Source organism: Notamacropus eugenii, chromosome 4 (genome assembly GCF_028372415.1).
Source record: "Notamacropus eugenii isolate mMacEug1 chromosome 4, mMacEug1.pri_v2, whole genome shotgun sequence".
Taxonomy (NCBI): domain Eukaryota; kingdom Metazoa; phylum Chordata; class Mammalia; order Diprotodontia; family Macropodidae; genus Notamacropus; species Notamacropus eugenii.
In genome coordinates, this window is record NC_092875.1 from 61,750,090 (window position 1) to 61,777,709 (window position 27,620).

The window sequence follows — 27,620 nt, forward strand, 5'->3', positions numbered from 1 at the left end:
TACTATTACATAAGATGCCTGATTAGAAAGCAGGCTCTCTCCTGTTACCTCTCCAGCACCATGTCCACAGGGGCTCTTGAGAGGAGAAAACTATCCAGCTCAGCCAGGCAGTGCGTACTGTAGGAGAAACATCCCATAACAGCCACTTCAGAGCTAGAGATTAGAAGAGCATTCCTTGGCCCCTCTGGCCCTCACATGGGTGTTAAAAAGAAGGAAGCAAGGATGTGTGTACTACCCGTATGACCTGGGGCAAGTCACCAACCACACTTAGGCTTCAATTTCCCATCTGTCAAGTGAAGAGACTGGACAAATGACCTTGGAAACCCCTTAGAGTTCTAGATCAACGAGCCTGCCTTGGCTATACACATTGCCCCTCAATGTACGAACAAGTCCCGAGAAAAAGAGATATCCCCAGCCTCTCTTCTGAGGCTGGGTTTTGGCCTTGGCCTTCACTCACCTCAATGCTGGGCAGAGGGCTTTGGAGGTGGGGCAGACTGTACAGTATGTTTCCTGTCTGCGGGGGATCATGTGCTGGATAGTCCCCGTCCATGGCAGGATGCACTGCGGGCATCAGTCAAGGTCCTGCTGCATGTAGTCTTTGGGGGCACACTGCTATGACCAAGAGGCCGCCAGAGTGTCTATCTCTACTCTTCAATCTGCACCATGTCCTAGGGAAAAAAAGGTAAATCCTGTGATCACTTTGAGAACACAAAGATTTTGCCTAGCCTTTTGATGGCCTGGAATTAGAAGTCCAGGATTCAGGATTCAAGTCACCCTCTGTGTGACTTGGAGTAAGTCACCCATCTCCCCCCAAGTTTCAGTTTCCCTTCTCTATAAAAGTGAATAGGACAGACTGGTATCCTAGTTCGGATCTCTTCCTGGTTCTGTTACTAACTCACTGTGGGATTTAGGACAAGTTAGAACATTTTCCTGTCTTAGTATAATGGATAGGGTGAGGATGGGACACTTTAATGGGACAAAATCCTTACTGACGGTAAGGCACTCCCACTCAATCCATGTTCAAAACCAAGGGATTTCTATTACATCGGAGGAGAACTCAGACCTTTATCTTTGAATCTCTAGGGGATTCCACACCAAATTCAACTAGTGATGTGATAAGTCAACATGACCTGTGATTTGGATCTAATGGACAAGTTGAATTGTCCTTGAATTGTCATAAATTAGAGGCAGTGAATACTTCTATCTTATCCTGTGTTTTTTTTCATTGTAAGAACAGTATGGCCCGCAAGAGTACCATCAGCCTTGGACAGAACAATTTAAAAGAATGGTAAAAAGATCACTGTCCCTCCCTCAAAGAGCCAGTATTGAACCTTCCTATCTCCCTTATAAAATGGGAATACTAGGGGTGGAGCCAAGATGGCAGAGTAGAAAGACACACATACTCTAGCTCTGAACACACAGCCCATAAAATATCTGTAAAGAAGAACTCCCAACAAATTCTGGAGCAGCAGAAGCCACAGAACAACTGAGCAGAGATTTCTGTTCCAGAGAGCCCTGAAAACCTCTCACAAAAGGTCCGTCACAACCCGGAGCCTAGCCCAGCCCTGCGGCACTAAGAGGAGCGGATCCGAGCAGGCTTCAGGGACAGAATCTCCAGCGGCTGCGTAAGTCCTTCCACCCACGGGCCCCAAAGGTTGGTGCGAGGGTCTTCTCAGCTTGCCGAGAGGGGAGTAGGGTCCCCCCATAACTCAGACCCCCTCAGGAGGCAGCAGCGGAGGCAGCAGCAGACCAGGGCTCCCCAAGCAGGCAGGAGCTCGGATCCATTGTTGAAGGTCTCTGCATAAACCCCCTGAGGGAACTGAGCCCTCTCAGTGGCCCTGCCCCTACCTGAGCACCTGAACTTAATCTCACACTGAATAGCAGCCCCGCCCCTGCCAAAAGCCCTGAGGCTGGGAAGCAGCATTTGAATCTCAGACCCCAAGCGCTGGCTGGGAGGATCTGGAGGCAAAGTGGGTGTGAAGAGAATACTCAGAAGTCAAGTCACTGGCTGGGAAAATGCCCAGAGACGGGAAAAAAAATAAGACTATAGAAGGTTACTTTCTTGGTGAACGGGTATTTCCTCCCTTCCTTTGTGATGAGGAAGAACAATGCTTACCATCAGGGAAAGACACAGAAGTCAAGGCTTCTGTATCCCAGTTCACCCAATGGGCTCAGGCCATGGAAGAGCTCAAAAAGGATTTTGAAAATCAAGTTAGAGAGATGGAGGAAAAACTGGGAAGAGAAATGAGAGAGATGCAAGTAAAGCATGAAAAGCAGGTCAGCACCCTGCTAAAGGAGACCCAAAAAAATGCTGAAGAAAATAACACCTTGAAAACTAGCCTAACTCAATTGGCAAAAGAGGTTCAAAAAGCCAATGAGGAGAAGAATGCTTTCAAAAGCAGAATTAGCCAAATGGAAAAGGAGGTTCAAAAGCTCACTGAAGAAAATAGTTCTTTCAAAATTAGAATGGAACAGATGGAGGCCAATGACTTTATGAGAAACCAAGAAATCACAAAACAAAACCAAAAGAATGAAAAAATGGAAGATAATGTGAAATATCTCATTGGAAAAACAACTGACCTAGAAAATAGATCCAGGAGAGACAATTTAAAAATTATGGGTCTACCTGAAAGCCATGATCAAAAAAAGAGCCTAGACATCATCTTTCATGAAATTATCAAGGAAAACTGCCCTGAGATTTTAGAACCAGAGGGCAAAATAAGTATTCAAGGAATCCACAGATCACCGCCTGAAAGAGATCCAAAAAGAGAAATTCCTAGGAACATTGTGGCCAAATTCCAGAGTTCCCAGGTCAAGGAGAAAATATTGCAAGCAGCTAGAAAGAAACAATTCAAATATTGTGGAAATACAATCAGGATAACACAAGATCTAGCAGCTTCTACATTAAGTGACTGAAGGGCTTGGAATATGATATTCCAGAAGTCAAAGGATCTAGGGCTAAAACCAAGAATCACCTACCCAGCAAAACTGAGTATAATACTTCAGGGGAAAAATTGATCTTTCAATGAAATAGAGGACTTTCAAGCATTCTTGATGAAAACACCAGAGCTGAAAAGAAAATTTGACTTTCAAACACAAGAATGAAGAGAAGCATGAAAAGGTAAACAGCAAAGAGAAGTCATAAGGGACTTACTAAAGTTGAACTGTTTACATTCCTACATGGAAAGACAATATTTGTAACTCTTGAAACTTTTCAGTATCTGGGTACTGGGTGGGATTACACACACATACACGCACACGCATACACACACACACACGCACACGCATACACACACACAGACAGTGCACAGAGTGAATTGAAGAGGATGGGATCATATCTTAAAAAAATGATATCAAGAAGTGAGAGAGAAATATATTGGGAGGAGAAAGGGAGAAATGGAATGGGGCAAATTATCTCTCATAAAAGAGGCAAGCAAAAGACTTTTTAGTGGAGGGAAAAAGAGGAGAGGTAAGAGAAAAACATGAAGTTTACTCTCATCACATTCCACTAAAGGAAGGAATAAAATGCACACTCATTTTGGTATGAAAACCTATCTTACAATACAGGAAAGTGGGGGATAAGGGGGTAAGCAGGGTAGGGGGGATGATGGAAGGGAGGGCATGGGGAGGAGGGAGCAATTTGAGGTCAACACTCATGGGGAGGGACAGGATCAAAAGAGAGAGAATAGAAGTAATGGGGGACAGGATAGGATAGAGGGAAATATAGTCTTCTACAACACGACTATTATGGAAGCCATTTGCAAAACTACACAGATATGGCCTATATTGAACTGCTTGCCTTCCAAAGGGAAGGGGTGGGGAGGGAGCGAGGAAGAGAAGTTGGAACCCAAAGTTTTAGGAACAACTGTCGAGTACTGTTCTTGCCACTAGGAAACAAGAAATACAGGTAAAGGGGCATAGAAAAGTTATTTGGCCCTACAGGACAAAAGAGGAGATGGAGACAAGGGCAGAGAGGGATGATAGAAGAGAGGGCAGATTGGTGATAGGGGCAATTAGAATGCTCGGTGTTTTGGGTGGGGGGAGGGGACAAAAGGGGAGAAAATTTGGAACCCAAAATTTTGTGGAAATGAATGTTAAAAGTTAAATAAAAAAATAAATTTTAAATAAAAAAATAAAATGGGGATACTAGACAGGTGGCATATAGAGTAAGGTTACCGGCCTCAAGGGATCTGGATCAGCTTTCTCATCATTGACTTAGAAAGGAATAGAATTAGGTTTGACCTTCAGTCCACTGACCTTGTCACTTATGTGAATGACCCTAGGGAGGAGGAGTTTGACAGTGCGAACACAGTTGCGTCCAATACCTGGTCCCAACTATGTGTAGCCGCTAGTCAGTTGTCTACAAAGATTCAAACAGAGGCCAATGATGTGTTATAACTCTAAAGTTTAATGACAGTCCTTCCTCTAGAAGTGGTGGCGAGGTTCTTAAAACAAACAGGGTGGAGAAGACTTGCGTTGGAGGAGGAACTTCAACTAAACCTAATAATTCTTTATCAGAAGAACCACACCGTCTCTTGTCATTGATATCATTCTACCTTTTAAGACCAGATATGTAGTTTTCAATTAATACAGAGCAGTCTAAATTTTAAAAATATCAAACAGTGTGCCATTTGGCCTAGAAATCTAGCCTAGGAAGGCTATCAAATGTATAGTAATGCAGTTTGGGGCTGCACTGACAATTGAGGCTACAGTTGACAGTGGGGGCTCTTGGAGGGTAGGAACCAGGCAATGTCTCTACTACCTAAATTTTAGAAATAAAGGTAAGACAATCTTATGAGAAAACTAACGGTATACAACTCGATCAACAGGAACAGATATACACACACTGTACACATGACTGGGTAAGACTGTATACAGAATAAATACAAACTAAGGAAGTTGAATCTCTCTTATTCCAACAGGGCATACATATTTTTATCTTTCTTAATCCCAAAAGGGAGCAATAGTTTTTCCTTATGTAAGGTTATTATGAATATAATTTTATTATTTGTTATTCTTATTACATTGAGATATTTTACACATATATAAACAGAAAGAGAGCAAAAGAGAGTGAGAGAGAGTGAGAGTGAGAGACAGAGAGAGAGACAGAGAACAAGTGAGTACTGGATTTTAAATTTGTGTTACCTATATAATTACTCTCTATTAACATTTGTACATCTATATTTTTTTTTATTAACTGAAAAAAAGGGAAAATATCTATAAAATGTAAAGATTGCACTAAATTATCTCTAAGATTTTTTCCTCTTACATTAACACTCCAAAGTTTTCAAAGCTCTTTATATAATGTCAGAGCCTCACAGTGACACTCGTAAGTAGGTACTACAGATATTATTATACCCACTTTACAGACTGAAGCTCAGAGAGATGACTAGCTTGCCCATAAACAAGCCAGTGGGTGCCAGGAATAGGATATGAACATTGATCATGGCATGCCCACATCAGAAAGGGTGCTGTGCTCTATGAGCAAAGCAGAGTTGAGACAGTACAAAGTAAACACAGGATGCACAAATTTAGAGTATCCACCCCAAATATTCACATGGACTATCTGCGCCCAACCTGTGGTAGAGCATTCTAAGCTCGTATTGGTCTGATCAGCCACAGTCAGACACAGTGAAATTTCACTTTATCATGCTGATGTCATTTTGGTCCTCTTCGAGAACAAAGGACAACAACCAGCCAACAGCCCTGACATTCTGAGTTCTACAATCTAGATTCAGGCTGATGCTAGAGGATCACGGGCCAGGGATTTTATGAAAGGAAGGAAAGAAGTTTGGCGTCCCAGAGAGGATTGAGACAGAGATCCCCTGGGGTCTCTTTCTATTAGAACTTTAGTCTATAGGTCAGGAAGCAATGGCATGGGTTATCAAGGGAAGTCAGATACTTTCTACTCCAAAGATTTATGGAGGAAAGAGATAACTTTATCTAAACTGATCTGGGTCCAAGCTTGCTCAGAACTAAAGGACCTAAAAAGCCTGGCAAAGTGCCTTCCAGGCATCTGATTCTGTGAACAAAATGATAACCTGGGGGCTCAGAGCAATGGCTTGCAACTCCAATAAGGCTCCAGCCAGTAGAGGTTAGTGAATGCAAACTGAAAATTCCTGAAACCTGTTTCTCTGATAAGCTGTAAAAGGCTTGGAAAGAAAGTCATTAGGAGGCTAAACGAAGCCTCTCAGATTTTCCATTCTGGGAGACCACACTGCCTTATCACCCGTGGCTGGTTCTCTAACATCCAAACTCAGGCATGTGCTTCCATCAGCAGCATAACCATTAGGAGCTGCCCAAGAGGGAACAGTGACTAGAATCTTAAAGAGCTTAGGAGAGCCTCCAGAATGTCAGAGCTGAGGGGGCTTTGGAACACAGAGTACAATGGCAGAGCCGAGAGAGGCCCTAAAGCCTAAAATGTTAGAATACAGGCTGGTAAAAGAATATAAAATGTGAGAGCTGGTATCTTTTCTCCCCACATGGCAAAGACCATGAATGTCTCATCTAAACTTTGTTATCTCTGCTCTTGTCTACACATAGGTACAAAGTTAATGGTGGAAACAGCTCTTTTCAGAGTTGTTAGGGATCTTAGAACACTGGATGTCACAACTGAAAGATGCCTTATGTATTTTCTAAGTCAATCTCTTTTATTGGCAGATGAGGAAACTGAAGCCCAGAGAGGGGAAAAGATTTGCCCAAGATGTCACAAGAAGTTGGTGGCAATCATCAAACAAGTTCACCCACCCTCAACTTGATTATATCTAAGTGGAAAAGAAAAAAATGCCAACTAAAAAAACTGATTTGAATTCAGGTCAAAGGGCATGGTTTATGGTACCTTTTAGAAAGAAACTCAAAACTTCGGCTTCCTAGGAAATCAAGATGACAAATTCAGCACAACTGTCCTTGACTTATGCTACTGGGCATGCAGCAAACAGAGCTGTGTCATGAGTAACAAGGTGCCGGCTGCTTCAGAGTCAACAGAGTCTACATAGCCATTGGGCAAAGTGAACGTTACTCATCTGGCCGACAAAGATCAGACCAGGAGAGCTACCACTCCCACATTAAACCATGAAGTGAAGAAATCCACAGTTTCCAGTAATCCACCCCCTAACACCTCCCCACCTCACTAAGAGGGTTTGTGCAACTGTCTGAGCAGTCCAGGCCACAATGCCTCTCCCCTCAGGATCACAAGAAGGTCCTTTTACAATGATAGTCGTGGTATATAGGGGAAAGCCACAGACCCAAGGGCCTGGGCCTGAAACAGAATGAACCCTCACATAAGTGAGGACAGGTCTACAACAATAGCCCCCAGCTGGAACAGACAGGAGAAATGCTACATGGGACTGCACTGGATTGAATGAGAATAACACACAGCAGAGCCAGGAAAAAAGAGGTCGTGCTCAGGCTTCCAGATGAGCAAACCAAGACTAGCCATGGTCATCTTAGAGATATGTGGGGCTGAGCACAAAGAAGGCTTTTACACGCAGGATCTTAGATGAAGAACTAGAAGGAGTCATAAAATGACTGACTTCATCCATCTCCCTCATTTTCAGATCACAGATCTGCAACCAAAAAGGACTTCAGAGGTTATTGATTTTACATACACACACACATACACACACACACACACACACACACACACACATTTTAGAGAAAAGGAAACTGAGGCCCAGGGAAGGTAATGACTTGTCCCAAATCACAAAGAAAATGACAGAGTAAGGATTTGAGGGCCCTCAGACTTCAAACCCTAAAGACCCTTTTCTACTGCACTGCAAAGTCGTCATCAGCTAGTCCAAATAATGAAATAGAACTCATTACTTCCTGAGATGGTTTAATTAATTCACTTCTAAAAAACTCCCAATAAAGAGATACCCCCCCCCCCCCAGGCCACAGGTAAAGTTCCACTGTTTGGTTGGACCCGCCAGGGTCTAGCCTTTGCCATCTGGGGTCACCACAACACTACAATAAGGCAAAATGGAAGGGGAGGATTACTATTATCATTAATCATAATAATCCACAATCAAGTGGGAGAATATCTGTGTCTGACATTATGTGGGTTGTTCTATTTCTTTGCTTAGGAGGAGTCAGTGACAGAACCAATCAAACATTTATCAAGCACCTACTATGGGTATGCAACCCTGTGCTAGGCACTAGGGTTACAAAAACAAAACACAGCCCTTTCTCTCAAGCTGCTTTATATTCTATCCAGAGAAATAAAGTATACATGTACAAGAAAATATACAACAAATACAAATCAATCAACAAGCATTTATTAAGGCTTACTAGGTGCCGAGTGCAGGGATTACAAAGGAAAGGCAAAAAATAGTCCCTGTTTCAAAGAACTTTCCTCCTAGTGGGGGAAACAACATGCACAAAAGTTAGTAGATACAAGCTACAGATAGATTAGATATTAAGCAGCTGAAAGTGGAAGGCACCAGCAGCTGGGGGACAGGGAAAGACCTCCTGTAGAATATGGTGCTGGGAAACTAAGAAACAGAGGTGAGGCTGGAGTACATTCCAGGAATGGGGTTCAGCTTGTGCACAGGCAGAGCAAGAGGGTGGAACATTTGGGAGCAACATGGCCGTTATGGCTGTACCGGGGAGAGTTCAGGAAAGGTAATGCCATGTATTAAGTCTGAAAAAGTGAGCTGGTGCTAGAAGGGCAAAGCAGAGAAGTCTGCATTTTAGCCTCAAGTTAAAAAGGGATCTCTGAAGTTTCTTAACCAGGAAGAGCAGGATGACTTCAGCACCAATGATTTGACAGCTGTGTATTATAATGGACTGGAAAGGGGAAAGGCTTGAAGCTGAGAGACCAAGCCCAGACTTGCAGGATACTGGAATAGTCAAGTAAGAGACTATGAGGATGCTGAACAATGGTGGTGGCCCAGGCAAATGGAGAGAAGGGAAGGGAATCCTCAAGGGAGAAAGCATGAAGCACTGAAAAAAACTGCTGGATCTGGTATGGGAGAATCTGAGTGGGGGAGGTGAAGGTCTCCCACTTGCGTGACCTTGGGCAAGTCACCAAACCTCAATGGCCCTATTTTCTCATCTGTAAACTGGCAATGGGGCTGGGGTTGAGGGTGAGGGGTAAGGGAGTGGTTTGGATTAGATGAGCTCCAAGGTTTCTTCCAGGTTCTAAATCCATGATCTTGTGAGAGATGTTGTGGAAGTAAGAATCTACCAGAGTTGGCAATTGTTTGGATACGTGGGATGAGCGAGTCAACAGTCAGGGATGACTACAAGGCTGTGTATCTCCATGACCAGAAGGATGAAAGGACCCTTTAACTGAAATAAGGAAGTTAGGCTAGGCACCGCAGTGCACACTTGTGATCCCTGCTCCTGGAGGAGACCTGAGCTTGGCAGGCCTGAACCATGGGAGGGCTAAAGCTGGTAGTTGCTACGCTAAATCCAGTACAAATGTGGTGAGCCCCAACTAGTCTGCTTAAGGAGGTGCAAAATGGCCCAGGTTGAACATGGAGCAGGTAACAGTTTCTATGCTAATGAGCAGCAAAGCCATGCCCAAGAGTGTCCAAAGTATTTCTAACCTGGGCAAGAGAGGGAGACCCAGTAAAAAGGGCCGCTAAGAATAGTAGCAAATTTGCTGAGGAAAAGACAATAAGCCTGGTATTGGACCTGTTGAATTTGAGGCGCCTTTAGGGCATCCAATGGAATTGGATGGTGGATGTAACCTAAGGCCTGGCATCCTCTGCTGGAGATGAGAGCCTATGAGAGCTGATGGATCACCGAGAGAGAGAAAGAGACAAAGACACAGAGAGAGAGAGAGAGAGAGAGAGAGAGAGAGAGAGAGAGAGAGAGAGAGAGAGAGAGAAGAATGAGGAGAGGACCCAGAGCAGAGCCTCAGGGGATGTCCAGTTAGGCTGATGATCCAATAAAGGAGAGTGAGAAGTAACAGCCAGACAGGTAGAAGAAATCTGAGAAGACTATCACTAAAACCAGAGAGGAAAGAACATGTAGGAGAGCAGTGGTAAATATTCACATTCTACACAGTGGTCAAGAAATTCTGAATAAAAACAAAGACGTCCACTAGGGACAGCGATGAAAAGATCATTGGCTGCTTTGGAGGCAGCGGCTGAGTGATAAGGTCTATAGCCAGACACCAAGGGATTGAAAGTGACTGAGAAAGAAAGAAGTGAACACTGTGAGGAGTTTGGCTAATGATAATAATAAGTGATGATGATGATCATAGCTAGCATTTACACAGTGCTTTAAGGTGAGCAGAGCACTCTACAAATGCCATCTTAAGTTTATTTTTCCAACAACTATGGATATGATCCTCATTTTACAAGGAAGAAAACTGTTAGGTGACTTGTCCCGGGTCACACAACTAGTAAGCCTCGGAGGTCGGATTTAAACTCAGGCCTTCCTGAGTTCAAAGGGCCTGACTCCAGACCCAGCACTCCATCCACTGAGTCCATCTAGGGACCCAAATGGGAGAAGAGATTCTGGACGATAGTTTAAGGAGAAAGCAGAGATCAAAAACCAAATGAGTAAGGTTTAAGGATGAGGAGAACTGGGGGTACATGCAAAAAGGGTGGAAAGAGTCACTAGACAGCAAGAGATTAAAGATCTGAGAGAGTGATGTCAGAGGAAATAAGGTCAAGAGTACAGGCAGAGGAGGGGGAGGCCTTGGCAGGAGGGGCCAGCTTCTTCATCAGAGATTAAGGGAGGGCAGAATAAGGAGTGAAACCAAGGGATGCGGGGAGGGAAAGTGGGGAGACAAGGGAAATCATGCCAAATGGCCACAATTTTCTCAGTAAAGTGTGAGAAAGGCCTAGAGAAGACACCCTGGCTGATATCATCTCAATAATCACAGAATCTCAGAGCTGAAAGGTACCTCTGGAGGTCATCTAACCAAGCCTTCTGGCCCATGAGAAACTCCATGCACGGCAACCCAATGTCTACAAAGCCTTTCACATTCATTCTACCATTTGAGCCTCACACAATAACCTCAAAAGGTAGTGTCTTGGTGTCTCCATCTGTCCCTGTGTGTGTATCTCTCCCCTTCTCTGTCTCTGTCTCTCTGTTTCTCTCTCTCTCCTTTTGCTTCCCTCCTCTCCCCCCACCCCTCAGGCTTCTCAGAAGATACCGTGAGAGGCAGCCTAACCCTCAAAAACAGGTATTCTGAGCAAGAAGCCAAGAGTTCCAATCAGTGTTAGTGACCTAAAAATCAGCTCCCACCCTTGTCTCCCAAACACGGTAGAATCTGAGTTCAAATTCCTCCCCCTAATCCCCTCTCTTCTCCTCCACTCCCCCCCCAAAAACCCACATTTGATTCCCTTTCTAATCAAAATCACAAATGAGTTCTTCAATTGGGAAGCACTCTACCCCTAAGGGCCTACAGCAGAACTTGTGGGCCTTTAAATGAACTCTCTGATGACACTGGGACTGACAAAGAAGAAAGTTCAGCAGAATTACCCCGGAGGGTTTGCCTCCTTTCTAATATCCTGTTTATGACTAAGCATTCAGCCAGAAAATATTTACTGGGGAACAGGGCTCCTTCAAAGAGGAATTCCATCACGCAAACCACAGTTAAAAGGACCCAGACTTCAGGTCTAGTGGCATGAATTAACTCCTTGCTCAGAGGAGCTTTCAGCACGTGGGAGATAGCTAACTTCTTCATCTTGTTCTCCTCCAGGGCCTAGGCCAGAGGTGGCAAACCTGCTGCCTCAAGGACACAGGTGGCTTCGAGGCCCCAGGTTACCCATCCCTGGTCTATATATTTGCACTTCTTTTTTAAAGACTAAAACTGGTCTATCCTGAAGCAAGTCATTCCCAGAAACTCTAATAAAGAATCCCAGAAGGGAGGTACTAGGGAAGGGAGGTACAAATAGCTCTTAAGAACCAGAAGCAAACACAGGTTTGATGTAAGGAAAAGCATTTGAAACATGACAGCTGTCCCTGAGTGGAATGGGACTGCTTAGGAGGTGATGCATGCCTCCTCCTTGGAGGCCTTCAAATAATAGATGGTGGGTGCCACTTGTCTGATATGTTGTATAAGGGATTATTGGGGAGCCATGATAGATTAGATAGATGGCCTCTGTCATTCTGACACTGAGAACTGTCACTCCTAGCTCTAATATCTGGAGCCATGAGAAATGCTCTTAAAGCCCTAACACTCTATATTCCAAAGTCCCTTCAAACTCTGATGACCTATATTGTACACTCACGGCCCTCTCAAATGATTAGTGTTTTGTGTTGCATTCAGAGAAAGAACCACGGAGTCTGAATGTGGACTAAAACGTACTCTTTTCTCTTTTTTTTTCTTTTTTCATGGTTTTTCCTTTTTGTTCTGATTCTTCTTTCACAACATAACTAGTGTGGAAATATGTTTAATATGATTGTACATGTGCAGCCTAAATCAGATTGCATGCTGTCTTGGGGAGGGGAGAAGGGAGAGAGAAAAAAAATTTAGAAATCAAAACCTTATAAAAGTGAATGTTGAAAACTATCTTTACATGTAACTGGAAAAAATACAATGGTATCAAGATGTGGGGAAAACACATTCTATGTTGCAAAGTCCCTTTCATCTCTGACTTTTCCCTATTTCCTATGTGCTCTACTAGATTCTATGTTCCTTGTGGGAATTAACTGTGTTTTATTCTTATAATCACAGCAAGACAGAGCTGGGAAAGCCCTTAGAATGAAGAGTGTTGGCAATATTAGAAATCTTAAAACAAAATTACCATAGGATCACAGATATAGAACTGGAAGACAGCTCACAGGCCATTTAATCCAACACTTTTACAGATGAGTAAACTGAGATACAGAGAGGTTAAGTGATTTGCCCTAGGTTACACAGCTAGGAAGTGCAGGAAGCAGGATCTGAAGCCAGATCTTCCTGGTTCGGGGCAACTAGGTGGTGCAGCAGATAGAGCCCAGTGCCTGCAGTCAGGAAGACTCATCTTCCTGAGTTCAGATCCAGCCTCAGACACTTACTAGTTGTGACCCTGGGCAAGTCACTTAACCCTGTGTGCCTCAGTTTCCTCATCTGTAAAATAGCAACCACTCTATTATCTCTGCCAAGAAAACCCCAAATGGGGTCACAAAGAGTAGGACATGTCTGAACAACTTTCTGATTACAAATCCAGTGCCTATACACTACTCCAAGCGACCTCCTAAACCCCCTCATTTTACAGGGAAGGAAACTGAGGCACAGAGAGGTTAAGTGGCTTTAAGTCACTTCAAGTGACTCCAACTAAAATCCCACCTTCTACAGGAAGCCTTCTCTAAGCCCTCTTAATTCCAGTGCCTTCCTTCTCTTAATTATTTCCTATTTATTCTGTATACAGCTATATGTTCATATTTGTTTGCTTCTTGTCTTCCCCATTAGTCTGTGAGCTCCTTGAGGGCAGAGACTATCTTCTGCCTATCTTTGTATCTCCAATGCTTAGCACAGGGCCTGGCAAAGATCACACACAGGTACAGTAGGCAGCGAGCATGGTTTTGAACTGAGGTGCCAACAGAGGTTCAGCATTTTCCAAGACACAGAAGAGAGAAGGAGGTAGAGAGACCGCCCCACCCCACCCCCGACACTGTATCTTAATTCAATCCAAAAACATTGGCTCAGGACCTACTTTGGGCTAGGCACTGTGTGTATCTGGTGCTGGGGATACAAAATGAAATTAAACACTCTTTGCCCTTAAGGAGTCTATATCCATCACTCCAATATCCTTAGTGGAGGGTTATCTGAGAGCCACCTGAAGGTCAACAAGGCAGGGGATGCACTCCCTCCAGATAGAGCCTGTTCTACTTCTGAAAAGACTCTACTTAACAGGAATTTTTTCCTTACACTGTAGCTGATTTCGCTGTGCTAATTCTGGACTGTGATCACATCCCTCCAAAGCCTTCTCCCTTGCAGGTGAACCATCCACAGTTCCTTCAATGATCCCTCAAGAGGCAGAGCCTTGATTTCCCTGTCCATCCTGGGTGCCATCCACTGAACACTTTCAAATTTGTCAATATCTGATATAAAACACAGTGCCCAGAAGTGAAATAATGGCCCTAATGATAGCTCTTGTTTACAGAGTGCATTATAGTTGACAACACACTTTACACCTGTTACCTCACTTGATCTCCATAACACCTTTGTGAGATTGGCACCATTTCCATTTTATAGAAGCTAAGAAGGTTACATGACCTGCCCAGGGGCACATGGATACCAAGCATCTGAGGCAAGATCTGAACTCAGGTCTACATGACCTCAAGTCCTGCATGCTCTCTAGTACCAGAACAAAAGGCGGCAAGACCATCTACTGCCTTTATTCTGCATACTCTTCTTCTCTTAATTTACTCAAAATCATATTACCATTTGGCTGCCAAGTCACACTATTAACTTACACTAAGTTTACAATCCACTAAAATTTCCAGACCTTTTAAACATGAACCACTTTTAGTCATACCTTCACTATTCTATATTTATAAACTTTATTTTTTTTTTAACTCAAGGACAGGTTATCTCTTAAATTTCATCTTATTCGATTAGACCCAGTGTTCTAGACTTTGCCACCAAATTTGTTGGTCATCTAGTCTAGCTTTGTTTCATCTAAAAATTGGATAAAGGTAATAGGTCATGAAATAAAAATGTTGAAAAACTTAAGGTCAAGGATAAATCCAAGGACACTCTCAACCACCCCAGAAGTCATGAGTGCTTAACTTTTTTATGTCCTGGACCCTTTGGGCAGTCAGTCTAGTGAGGCCTATGGACTTCTTCTCAGAATCATATTGTTAAATACATAAAAGAAAACAGAAAGAGAGAGACAGAGAGAATACACAGAATTATAAAGGAAATGAATTGTATTGAAACAATTACTCCAAATATTTTTTGAAAAGTTCATGGGTCACAAGTTAAGAACCACCTTCTGCTTTGGATTGAGAGCAAACCATTAATTACTACTCTTTGGGTTCAGTCATTGAAAACATTTGCACTTGCAAATATCAGAGCTGGGGGAACCTTCAAATTTAGGAAGTGCGAGCTGGCTGGCTCCATGCTGCATCTCCAGCCTCAACCCCTACTGTTCCCCTTGCCATATTTAACATTTTGACTCTAGAAAATGCAGCAATATCCTATTTCCATGTCTTTGCCCACCATCTTTATGTCTTTAATTCAGCACCTCGCCCTAGACACATACATAAAATTATTAAGTTCCTCTCTATCATTGAAAAACCAATTCAAATACCACTACCATTTGCCTAAGCTGATAATGACCTTGCTCCCTCAAAGATAACAGAGCCTTTTCTTTGCTCCTCCTTTAGGAACAGATATATTATTACTATATATGCCTTTCCCTGGTAGACTAAAAGTTCCATGAAGGCAGGGGTGATGTCTTAACCAAATTTTATATCTCCACCCCCACCTCACCCTCCAGGGCCTAGTACAAGACTTTGCCTGAAATGGGAACTTAATAAATCAACCAACAAATCAATGCTTAAATCAGGCCTTGTCCCATTCAGGGCAAGCCCCCAGGAGCAGGAACAGCTCAAGAGTTGCCGTTAAGTCCCCAAGATGAAGGGGTGGACACTCTAGAGCTGTTAACAGTCTATTATGTCAATGACCTGTGCATTAAAGACCATTAAGATATGAACAGCTCCTCTGGGAATCATTACAATTTCAGGGGAAGAACTTTAATGAAATGCATAATCAATGGAAGGCTGGACCCGAATGATTAATCTTTAAAACTGAAACATCTTCCCACCCCATTCTACTTTGCTTCCCATCCCCCCCCTTTATTTTTCCCAGAGGAAAAAACAACAACAAAAGCATTCACGCTTTTACATCAGGCCAAAAATGTAACAACTGCTGACACTGACTGGTGCGTTATGATGGAGATGAAAGACAGAGGTGAATAAGAAAAGGAGCTTTCTCAGAGGACAAGACCAGATGGTCTAAGATGGCCAGGCAATTAAGCAGAATCCCATCCATGCACTAATGTTTGTACCTAGTAAAATCAAATATCCAGGGTAGGATTTTAGGGGCTCCTAATGTGCCAGGCCCATGCTACTCATGACATGACATAACTGAAATCTCTCTCTCTCTCCACCTCCCCTTTCCACTCACCCCCATGGATCTCTGGACTAAATGACTGTGAAATCCCAGCTCTAAGCTTCTCCACCCCCACCCCCCCACCCCCGCCACACACACACTTCTCATACCACAGAATCATGGAATTTTAAGAGTTGAAAGGAATTTCAGTGTCTGTACACTCCAACCCTTACCCAAAAAGGAATCTTCAACCTGAACATGATCTACAAGTGGCCATCCAAACTCTACAGAAAGACTTCCAATGAAGAAGGCCCTATTACTAACTAAAGCATTCCATTCCACTTCTGAATAGCTCTCCTTGTTTAAGAGTTTTTCCTGACATCAAGGTTAAATTTGTCTCTTTGCAATATCTACCCATCATTCCTGGTTCTGTCCTCTGGAGGCAAACAGAAAATTCTAATAATCCCACTTCCACATGCCAGCCCCACAAATATATAAACAATTATGTTCCCCTTGAATCTTCTCCAGGACAGCACCACCAAGTGTTTCATCTCAAATGCCCCAATTTCTCTGATTTCTTGCTCAGGATGTTCTCAGGCTTATGTCCTTCACAGCCTTTGGTGCCCAGAACTAAACAAACTTCTGGTCTGCCCAAGGCAGAGAACAGTGCAACTATCATCTCCTTGTGCTTCTGAAAGCAAGGCCTTTTATAATGTAGCCCAATATCACATTCACTTTTTTAGCTATCATATCACACTGATGATTCATCTGGAGCTTTCAGGCCCCTAGAATTCCCAGGTCTTTTTCAGACAAACTGCAATCTAGCCATAGCAACCCATCTTGTACTTGTCAGGTTCATTTTTTCTGAATTCAAGTGTAAGATTTTGCATTTAAGCTTATAAAATGTCACTTTAATTGATACAGCTCAAGTCTCTCCCTTGGGGTCTTAGGTACCTCCTCTACCCAATGAGCTCAGGCAGAGTCCAATGACCTTTTGAGATCCCTTCCCTACTCTACGTCTATGATCCCAACATCTGTGACCCTGGGATTCCTGAAGGAGTAAGGAAGAAGACTTAAATTAAAAGGACTGTAAACTAAGAACCAGAAAGACCATGGACATGATCTGGCTCAACCCCTCCACTTTCCCATTGTAGAGAATCAAATGAGGCCCTAGTGGGATAGCTGTGCCTGAGGCCATAAGATATTAAGGAGTACAACCAGGTGATAGGCTCCAAATCCAGCACTCTTCCCACCATATCCCCCAGTCTGGCATCCCACCACCCCCTGCTTGGCCAGCCTGCCTTGCGTCTCTGCTCAGTCCAGTCCATCTGCCTCTGCTGCCAAAGTCATTTTCCTTAAACACAGATCTAACTTTGAGACTCCCCAGGCGCTCCCTAAGATAAAATAGAAAACTCATCTGTTTAGCTTTTAAAATCCTATGCAACTGGGCTGCCCAATCTATCTTCCCAACCTCGATGGACATCGCCCCATCTCAGGGAGTCCCTTTCTCCTTTAAGATGTAGATGTACCTCAAGCATCATCTTCTGCACAAAGCCTTTCCTGATTCCTCACCATCACCAACTGCAGTAATCCCAGCCCTGTAACTGCCTTGTATTTGACTTGTATATACGTGTGTGTATATCCACACATTTCTATTTCTATGTATTCACTTTACTGTGCTCAAAGTAGGCACTAGATAAATGCCAGCTGCTATCATGGTGATGATGATGATGATGATGACACTTCCTTCCATAAGCCCTCAGGGTAGGCCAGTCTGAGGTCACAAACACATGCGGGTGGCCATGCCAAGTCGTGCTGAGTAAGTACAGATAGTTTTCTTCAAAGCAATCTTGCCCTCACTAAGTTTCAGAATGAGTCTTTTCTTCCTCTGAACCCATCAAGAAAATCTGAAAAAAAACAACTATCTGAGGGCCATCTTTTCCAGATGACAGATCCGGCTCTGTGTCACCCCCAAATTTAAACGTAGTGGACAACTTGAGAGTTAAAAATAAACCCTCTAAAGTAAGTAAGTCCATATAATACAGGAAGATTTTACCAACCCATAAAGATCTCCTTTCCCTTGTCCCTTTTTCCAGAAAGGCACATGGCTAAACAGAGAGACCAAATGTGTTTAATAACTCCTGGTGTGGCAGGGACTAAAGAGGCTCCCAAACCCTAAATCTTCAGACCAGAGGTAGCATTCAAAGGTATGTGACACCTCTGGCAAACGCAGAGAAAAGAAGGAAAGACCAGCTGGCTGCATACCCAGCTCTGCTTTTTAGGTCTCTACCTGGGCAAATCACTTTTCTCTCTCTCAGTCTCAAGTTTCTCATCTGTAAAATGGAGGAGTTGTTCTAGATCTCCAAGGTTCCCTCAGGCTGACAATCTATGGTCACAAAAGCTCAGCATTTCACAGGCTGAAAGGACCCCATCTAGTCCCCTCGAAGTCAAAGCTTAGCAAATGTTCCAACAGCTCAACCTCTAGTGAGGGAGAACCCAATCGCCTCCCACTGGAACTTTGCCAGTCCTGGAGCGCTCAGACTGGCACGAAGGATTTTCTCATAGTAAGCCACAATTTGCCTCTTTGCAACTTCTGTCCATCACTCTTCGTTAAGTCCTCTAGGGACAAACAGAACAAGTTTAATCCCCCCTGCAAGTGACTGACCCTTCACCCACTGAATCCTGGAAAGACTTACATGACCTGATGATGAGTGAAGTGAGAACCAGGAAAACATCATACACAGTAACAGCAACACTGTGAGATGACTGACTCTGATAGACTTGGTTCTTCTCAGCAATGCAATGATCTGAGACAATTCCAAAAGATTCGAGATGGAATACACTATCCACATTCAGAGAAAGAACTGTATTTGTCCAAAATACAGATCAAAGCATATTTTTCTTTTTTTCCCTTTCTCATGGTGCTTTCTCTTTGTTCTGATTCTTCTTTCACAACATGACTAATGTGGAAATATATTCAATATGATTGCACATGTATAGCCTATATCAGACTGCATGACACCCTGGGAGAGGTGAGGTGAGGGAGGGAGAAAAAAAATGTGGAACTTAAAATCTTATAAAAGTAAATATTGAAAACTAAAAAAAAAATTTAATTTAAAAAACTTCATTTCAATAGAATTAATTTCCCTTATAATTCCTTGTATTTTATGCTACTAAAAATATGGTGCAAGCTGATACTGGCACCCTTTTAGATCAGGCCCTGTGCTGGGATGAATCAGATACTTGTAGACATGGAACAGTTAACTAAAGGAGTTTTACTTAATCCTACCATGGCAAGGACAGGCAGCAAGGATCTAATAGCCCTCAACCTTGAGGGGCTCGTTGCCTGCCCACCCACCCTCTCCCCTACACTCATGGAATCCCATTTGCTGAGCAGAAGACAGTGTGGTTAACTCATAGTCTTCCGGTATATGTCAAATCTAAAGGGCACATTCCCATGTAGTTTGGACGTTTTATGGTCCTAAAGTGACCAGGTGACAGCTACAGGCCCGCAGGAAGCTGAGTCAAGGGAGACCCAGCTCTAGCCTTGCCTCACTCTAGGGGCAGGAGGAATAACTTTGGCAGACACTGGTCCCATCACAAGTTAAGAAAGGCTTTACCAGACTGACAAAGGGCTCCAATACAAAGGCTAAGAACTCTTGGTCGAAAGGGAAATGATCTTGATGAATCCCCTCATTTCATAACTGAGGGAACTAAGACCTAGAAAGGACAAATGACTCGCTTGTCTTGTGATCTAGAATAGTCTAGGAGCCAAATCTAGAATCCAGTTCTCCTAATCCAATTCCACTACAAATATAGTAAAGGTGAACCAAGACCTTCCCAGAAATCAGCGTCTGAGTGTACATTTATTCCATTCACAGAATAAGGAAGAAATACATACTACCTTTTTAGTGAAAAGCTGTTTCTGAGGATTATAGTATCAACTCTCCATTTACCTTTTGTACTTGGAAAGTCAGGGAGAACTCAGCTTCAGACACTTTATAAGCAGCCCTAAATATCAATTAATTTAACTGAGGGAGTCAGAGACCCCTTCACTAATCCAGAACATCTACCTAATGTAAAATCAAGCACCCCGACATACAGAGGAAGGCCTGCTATCACAGGTTCTTTGATCTGCTTTTCTAAAAGGAAAGCAACTTGAGGAGCCAACAATCCCTTTAATCAAGCACATATATCATTCATTTAATTCAGGGGAAAAAGTCTACCCTGAACTTTAGAGAAAATACAGAGAAGTAAAAATTGACAAGGCTTCCAGGTGCCTGACCATAAGCAATACATACATCACAGATCAACAGAGAGATGCAACTGTCTGACCATACATAGGTAGTTACCAGAGAGAGAAGCACCAACATCTGGGTTTTCAAAGGGGATGGGGGGGGCGGCAGAGGGTTAGGGGGCAGGGCAGTTCCTTAGTGGCTGCCCAGAGTCTGGTCTGGCCAAACAAACACTTCCAATGAGTAAGCCCCAAAGTAAAACCTTACCTCAGAGTGCTGATACATACATTTTTCAGAGCCAGAAGGCATCACAACCCTTGAGAATCAGTGCCTCACTAACAAAAAGTGTGGGCCTTCCTACAAATCTTCCCTAATCAAACTCCCCTTAATGGGCAGGCCTTAATGGGTGGGGAAGATCTTTAATTTCATTAGCATTACACCATAGGATCAGAAAGTCTCCAAGAACACCACCTGAACATACATTGGAGATGTTCCACTAAAAAATAATTTGATGGGGACAAGAATAAGGTAACCACACCAATGAAATCTTCATCACTAACACATTCCAGCACCTACATGAGCCAGGTATCTTGTGAGGGAGAGGGAGAGGATAAAGAATCCTGGGCCCTCAGGAGTTGCCAAACTGGTAAATCAGGGGAATGCTGTAGCCATGGTTTACCTAGATTTTACCCATTTGTTTTATCAAACATCTTACAAAATTGGGGAAAAGGATGGAAGGGTGAGTCAGTGGAAAGTAAGAGACATAAAAAAAGAAAAGAGCAGCAATAAAACAAAAAGATACACAAAAGCAAATCAAAATAAGTTTAGGAGACAGAAACAAACAAGGCAATTTTGTTACTACCTAATTACATTTAATATATGCTCTTTTAAACAAATTGTACAAAACAAAATCACAGTTTCATACACAATCTTCTTTTTTAGTCACACATTATTTATGTTTATAAAGCTGCCAAGACAAACAGCGTCACTAAAACAATTTCCCTTCCATTACACTCAGTAATGTCACGAAGGCTAAGTTCACAACAAAAGGAAAAATATGCAGAAAAAAAGAGAAGAGATCCAGAAATGTGAGGCAGAAGCTAATGTTAACAGTTCCCTGCTAAGCTGGCTCAGAGGCCTTGGTGCACTGCCCCAAGGAGCTACAGGCCCCAGAACTTGGACTATGTGTGCAGGTTAATAATGTTCTCAACACCTCTCTGGATAAAGGTACAAACAGCATCCCTATCAAACGTGAGATGGCATCTAGTGTGAGCTAGCACACTGTGGGACACAGTAAGGATCCCAAAATATCCTGGCAGGCTGAGAAACAAGGCTGAACCTGAAGAGAGGAAAATGTTGTACGGTTAAAATGCAAAGTTTCACATTTGTACTCTATACATTTAGGTGCTACAGAAATGTATTATTATTATTATCGGCCAAACACTTTACAGGTGCTGGGGATACAAAGAAGGAAACAATGCCTACATACAAGAAGCTTTACATTCCAATGGATTGATCAAGGGACTTTAGTTCATAACACTTGAAGCCTGGAAGAAGGAACAGCCTGAAGGAAAGAATGGAGTGGGGAGACCCCCATCCCCACCCTGGCATGACAGGTGTCAAGTAATGAAAGGTACAATACAAGAGCAATTACACATCTTCTGTTTTCCCTCACAGGACAAAATCAGAAGCAGTGAGTGGATGCTGCAAAGAAGCAAAGTGAGGCTTGTTTATTGTAAGTGAAAACTTCCTAACAATGGAAGGTCTCCCCATATGGAATGGGCTACCTTCAGAAGGTAGGGCATAGTCTTTTGTCAGAGGCCTTCAGAGGCACCAACTGGGTGTGTCATAATGGAGATTCTCTGGGGAGTAAGGATTGGACTGGAGGGCTATGGAGGTCCCTTCTAATTAAACTTGAAAGATATTTCTACTGTAAATTTATCACCTACTCATTGAAGTGTAAGAGGAAGGAATCTGTGATTAACAGAAGCAGATGGAAGTACTGTAACACAATTTCTGAAAGGCAGGCAGAACGCTCGTGATGTTTCCAAAAGCACATCCTGCACTTAGCTAGATAAGCTTCAAATAGCCTGTCTTCCAGTAAGAGAAATAGATGTTCAATCTATTTGTAGAGGCAGTACAAAAGAAGCAAGCAACAAGTTTAAATAATTTTCATAATTACTGGCCTAGATCAAATGAAAAAAACTACTTTGTGGACCGCTAATCATTTGGAAGTAGAATATAAGCTACCTGAGGCCAGGAACTATTTTTGTTTTGGTGTCCCCATAGAATGCCTAGCAAATAGGGACTTTATGAAAATCAGTGGTTCCTAGATGGTCAAGTGCGTTGTAAACTATATTATTAATCCAATCAGATTATTAATCCAATAAGAAAATCATTTTTTATAAATCACTTTACCAATTTACTGTTTGTACAATAACATGGGACATGAGCAATAGAAATTCTCTCACATAGCAGCTGCTCTTTTTCATATGCGATTCTAATTACCACTCTAGCTTGGCTACCTTCTACTTGTGTGACTTTGGGCAAATTACTTAAGCTGGTTAGGTCTCACTTTTCCTCATCTAGAAAATAAAAGGGAAGAATGAGCTGATCTCTACTTTACCCCTTCAATTCTGATTTCAATAAGGGCTTTGTGCAGGAAGTGGGGATGGGATAACACAGCAATCTCAGCTTCTAGCAGAACTCATACTCAAAGCTCCCGTACCCAAAGATGCTGTGAAATAACAGCCGCAGCAGCTCATGTTCTAACAGCCTTTTAAGCTTCAGAAAATTCTTTCATCATAAAGGGAGGTGGTGTACGTGTTGTTATTGACATCTTCAGAATCACAGGTTCTCAAAGTTGGAAGGAAGCTCAGAGGGCATCCTGTCTAAGCCATGTTTAAGCAGGGATCTCCCTCCTGTAATAATCCTAACAAGCGGGCAGACTGACTCTTCTTGAAGAGTCTCCTTGAAGACCTCCAAATGGCTGGCCAGTCACATAGTATTTTCTCCATACAGTCTCTCAATTGACCTAGGCAGGTAATTCTGAAAACTGTTTAGATTCCTGAGGCCCCCAACAGAGAAGAAAACTAAGGCTCAGAAATGTAAGGTGAACTGCCCAAAGTCAAGTGGCTCTTAAGCTTCAGAACTAGGACATCCAAGACATGAGCTATTTCTATTAGGCCATGGTGCATTACATTGGTAGCACATCAGGTAGACATGAAAAAAGAAAATTTAAAAAAGAAGACAAACACACTTTGAACAATTTTACCTGTCCTTTGTGTCCACGTAAAACCTACACTCACTGATACCCCCAAACTTCAAGAAAGTCCAATAAAGTTCACAAAGAAGAAAAACCTGGGGTTGGAAGATAAAACTTGTGCTGATGTGATGCTCCATGGTACTCAGAAGTATTAAATTTCCAGTCGAGATAGAAAGTCCAACCAAAGGAATACGGTTGGAAAGTCACGTTTCGGTAGCCATGACAAGGGGGTCATGGAAAACTGGAAGGCGCTGACAAGTCCAAAGCATCTTATTTCCTCATCGCTGTCACCAGGAAACCCAGCAGCTTCCCAACCCTCCAGGAAAAGATACAAAACAAAGTCTCAAATTTCTTCCCGAGCTGCGGCCTCTGTCCTATATATTTCTCTGTTCTGAGACAAAAGAAAAGCTACCTACGTTCATGGCCACTCCTGGCCGTGGCTCAAGCTGTTCTCCACACCTTGAATCCCTGCCCCTCATCTTCACTCCCTGAAATCCTGCCTTTACTTCCAAGGACAGATAAATGCTGCCTTAAGCCTCCTTACATGGGGCCCTTTCAGACCCAATTTAAATATCAAATACTTTCTACAATCCCAGAATTCCAAAAGGATAGAGAACTAGGTATTAACTTGGCATGTTCTTCACCTCCCAACATTCTGCTCATAACTCATACTGAAATAAAGACAGTTTGTTTCATAGATGAACAGCTGAAAACCAATTATACAGGCCTGTGTAAAGTACCTATTATGAGTAAAGTACAGGGCTGGGCACTGGGGAAACAGACAAAAGGAAAGGTTGTTCCTGACCTTCAAATGGCCGGGGTGAATTCTGCTAGAAAGACAACACTGTTAAGCAGTTTGTTAGAATTTCTATTCATAGTTCCTAAATCTGCATTCCAGGACCAACCAGAACAATTTCTTCTCCCACAATGACAGGTCTTCACATATGAAGGAAGGCTGCTAAGTGTCCCAAGTACTCTTCCTCCCCCTAAGGTCTTTCCATCTGCACACTGGGGGAGGGAGGGATCTGGAGGAAGCAGATTCAAGGCCCTTTACCATCCCTGCTGCCCTCCTCTAGACATCATCCTTCAGCTAACCCACATTCTTCCTAAAGCATGCTAGCCAAACATGAACAAGACATTCCAGAAGTGCTATGTATGGCCAGGCCAGGCTGCCTCCTTAGTCCTAGGCACTACACCTTTCCCATTGCAGCTCAAAGTTCTGTGTGCTTTCCTGGATGCCAAGTCACACTGCTGATTCACACTGAGCTTGCAATCCACTCATATGTACTTCTGGATCTTCTTCAGATGGCCAGTTAGTTGGTTGTGCCTCTCCCTTCTTGTACTTGGGTTCACAAAATCCAATTCACAAGTACATTTAGTCCTATAAAATGTCACCTGATTAGATTTGGTTACAGTGTTACAATCCAACAGCCTTTTATTAAGTGACAACTATGTGCAGGTACAGGGTGAAAATCCTGAAGATACAAGGGTAGAATAAAAACAACCCTTGCCTTCAAAGAGCTTACGATCCAGTGAGGACACAAGATGTAAATGAATGATCATTCGTAGGAATATGCTCTAACAGCTAGGAGGATCAGGACAGGCTGCCAAGGGGCCATGGCAGGTAAGCCTTAAAGTAGGCCAAAGAAGCAGAGCTGCCCAAGGCACTGGGCATCTCCAGATGTGGGTACAGGAGATGGAGGAACTGAGGGCAGGCCGTGAAGCTGGCCTGAGGGTGTATGAAGGGAAATATGGTAAAATGAGTCTGGACGAGTTTGTCCTAGAAGCAGCAGGGAGCCTGGGAAGATTTCTAAGCAAGGGAGTGACCTGGGAGAGGGGAGAGACCTGAGGCCAGTTACGAAACTTGCAAAAGCCTCAGGGCCACTATCATTACGCTCCAAGGACCTGTCCTCAGCCCTCATCTCTCTACATTCTCTGCTTTAACAATTTCTTAGTTCTTACCTGTATGAAAATGTCTCTCCAGTCTCCCCAGTCAGCCCTGACTTCCCTCCTAAGCTTCTGTCCTGCATTTTCAATTGTCTGTGGAGCCGCTCTATCTGCACCTCAAATCCATTGACCTCCCTCATCAGTCCTATCCCTACCATTTCACCTCACCCCCACCCTATCCACCAGCTCCATTCCCTCCTCAATCCACAAAACAAAGGAAAAGCTGAGTGTCCCACTAATACCTCCAAACTCAACAAATGCAAGAGTGAACTTCATCTCTCACCTCCACAGGCTGCCCTTCCTTCTCACCTCCCCATTTTTGCTGACAGTGCCTCTGCCCATCCCATGACCTACAGGTAGAACCTTGAAGCTCTCCTTGACTCCCATTGGCCACCCCCATCCAATCAAGTGTCACGGTTCACTCAGTGCTACCCCCATGCTACTCCCACTGCCATCTCAGGCTTTCTCACCTACAATCCCTCCTCTCCCTCCCACTGCCACTCAACAAGCTCATTAAATTCATTTTATCTCTCCTCTAATGCACCTTTGACATTCTGCCAAAGTACCACAACGTTCCTTTGATCACATCATCTTTCTGTTTTTGTGGTTCATCTTTACCCAGCCAAATCTTTTAGAGTTAGCATTCAAGGCCCTCTGCAATCTGACCCTAACATGCGTCTTCCTGTACAGCCTTTCCCTTTCGCACAACACATTCCAGTCAGAATGGACAACTCACTGCTTCTCTCTCTCTCTCTCTCTCTCTCTCTCTCTCTCTCTCTCTCTCTCTCTCTCTCTCACACACACACACACACACACACACACACACACACACACTCCTGGAACATTCCAGTCATGTGCTGTACTTTAGTTCAAAACCCACCTGGGACACCATGATGTGTCCTGCTGCATGGCCATGAGCAATGGCCTCCATTAATGTAAGTTACTGAGCCTCCATTAATACCTACCTCCTAGGGAAAACCCTCCTAACACTTCCTTTGGACCTCTCTTAGTCACTTCAGATATTCCAAGCATGTGGATTCAAATCCTGACTCTGCTTACTACTGGGGTGACCTTGGCCAAGTCATTTTATTGCTCTGCATCTCAGCCTCAATATCCAGGTGATGAGGAATCTGGATGAGAAAATCAATGGTTTCTTTCAACTCTTAATCTCATGATCCCTATAATGCAAATCAGAGTTGGCTAGGACCCCGGCAACCATCCTGTCTAGCTTTAACTGAAATCCTTCCATCAAATCTTGGCTTGAAAATCTCCAATAAGGAGGAGCAACTTACTCACAGAGGCCCAATTTTTCAACAACTCTGTTTAGAAATTCTGCCTTTCCTGATGCCAAATTTTGCTCCTCTTCAATATCTCCCCACCAATTCTATTTGCCCCCTCTGCTGTGCCTGCTGATCCAGCATTTTTCTGGAAAAATGTTTTATGGTTCTTTCAAGGTCATCAAGGGGGTAGGAGAGAGCATTTACTGATCACTCCACCATCCTGGTTCCCGGAAGTTCAAGTAGGTGACTTACTGACATTGAATCCTTGGGCTGAAAGTCTCAGGAGCTGCTGTGCTGATATCTGGTGCTCAGCAGCTGTCACTGGCTCTGCTGGTCTCTCACCCTGGGCTGCCGCTCCGCTGGTTCCGCCTGCTGCTGTCTCAGGTTTTCCCCCACCAATTCTAGTTCTACTCTCCAGGGCCAAGCAGAGTGAGATTCATGAAACCATATCACTGATAAATTCTCTTCTCTTCTCTAAGCTAAACATCAATCCACCAGTGGCATGAGCTCCAGCTTCCTCTATGTCAAGGTCACCCTCATGCCTTCCTATTTGTCAACTTCCTTCCCAAAATGTGGGGTCTGGAACCGAACCCAATATTCCTGATGTGATCTGATCAGAGTAAAGACTGTTATTTCCCTGGTCCTGGGTATATGATAGAAAATGTTTAGATTAGCTTTATTTTTTAATGTCATTCCATAGGAGTAGCTGTGGCTGGACAGAGAGCAAGACTTAAGCGTCAAAGTCATTCTTGACACACACTGGCCATGTGACCCTGGGCAAGTCACCAAACTTCTCAGTACTCCAGGCATCTCTCTAAGACCATCAATAGTGGAAAAGGTGAAAAGGCAGGACTGGGGGCAGAAAAGCACTCTGAGGAGTAATGGGGTCA

The 27,620-nt window shown here is 43.4% G+C and overlaps 1 protein-coding gene across 2 annotated transcripts in view; it reads right to left on the reverse strand.

Annotated features, from left to right (window-relative positions):
- The window catches only part of SBNO2 (strawberry notch homolog 2), a 226,517-nt gene that overhangs the window by 158,901 nt on the left and 39,996 nt on the right, over positions 1 to 27,620 (reverse strand). For both annotated transcript variants that reach the window (XM_072601358.1, XM_072601357.1), the window contains exon 2: positions 458 to 668. In XM_072601358.1, the coding sequence (XP_072457459.1) occupies positions 458 to 571 (114 nt within the window). In that variant the 5' untranslated portion in view covers positions 572 to 668. The remainder of the gene's footprint in view (positions 1 to 457; positions 669 to 27,620) is intronic.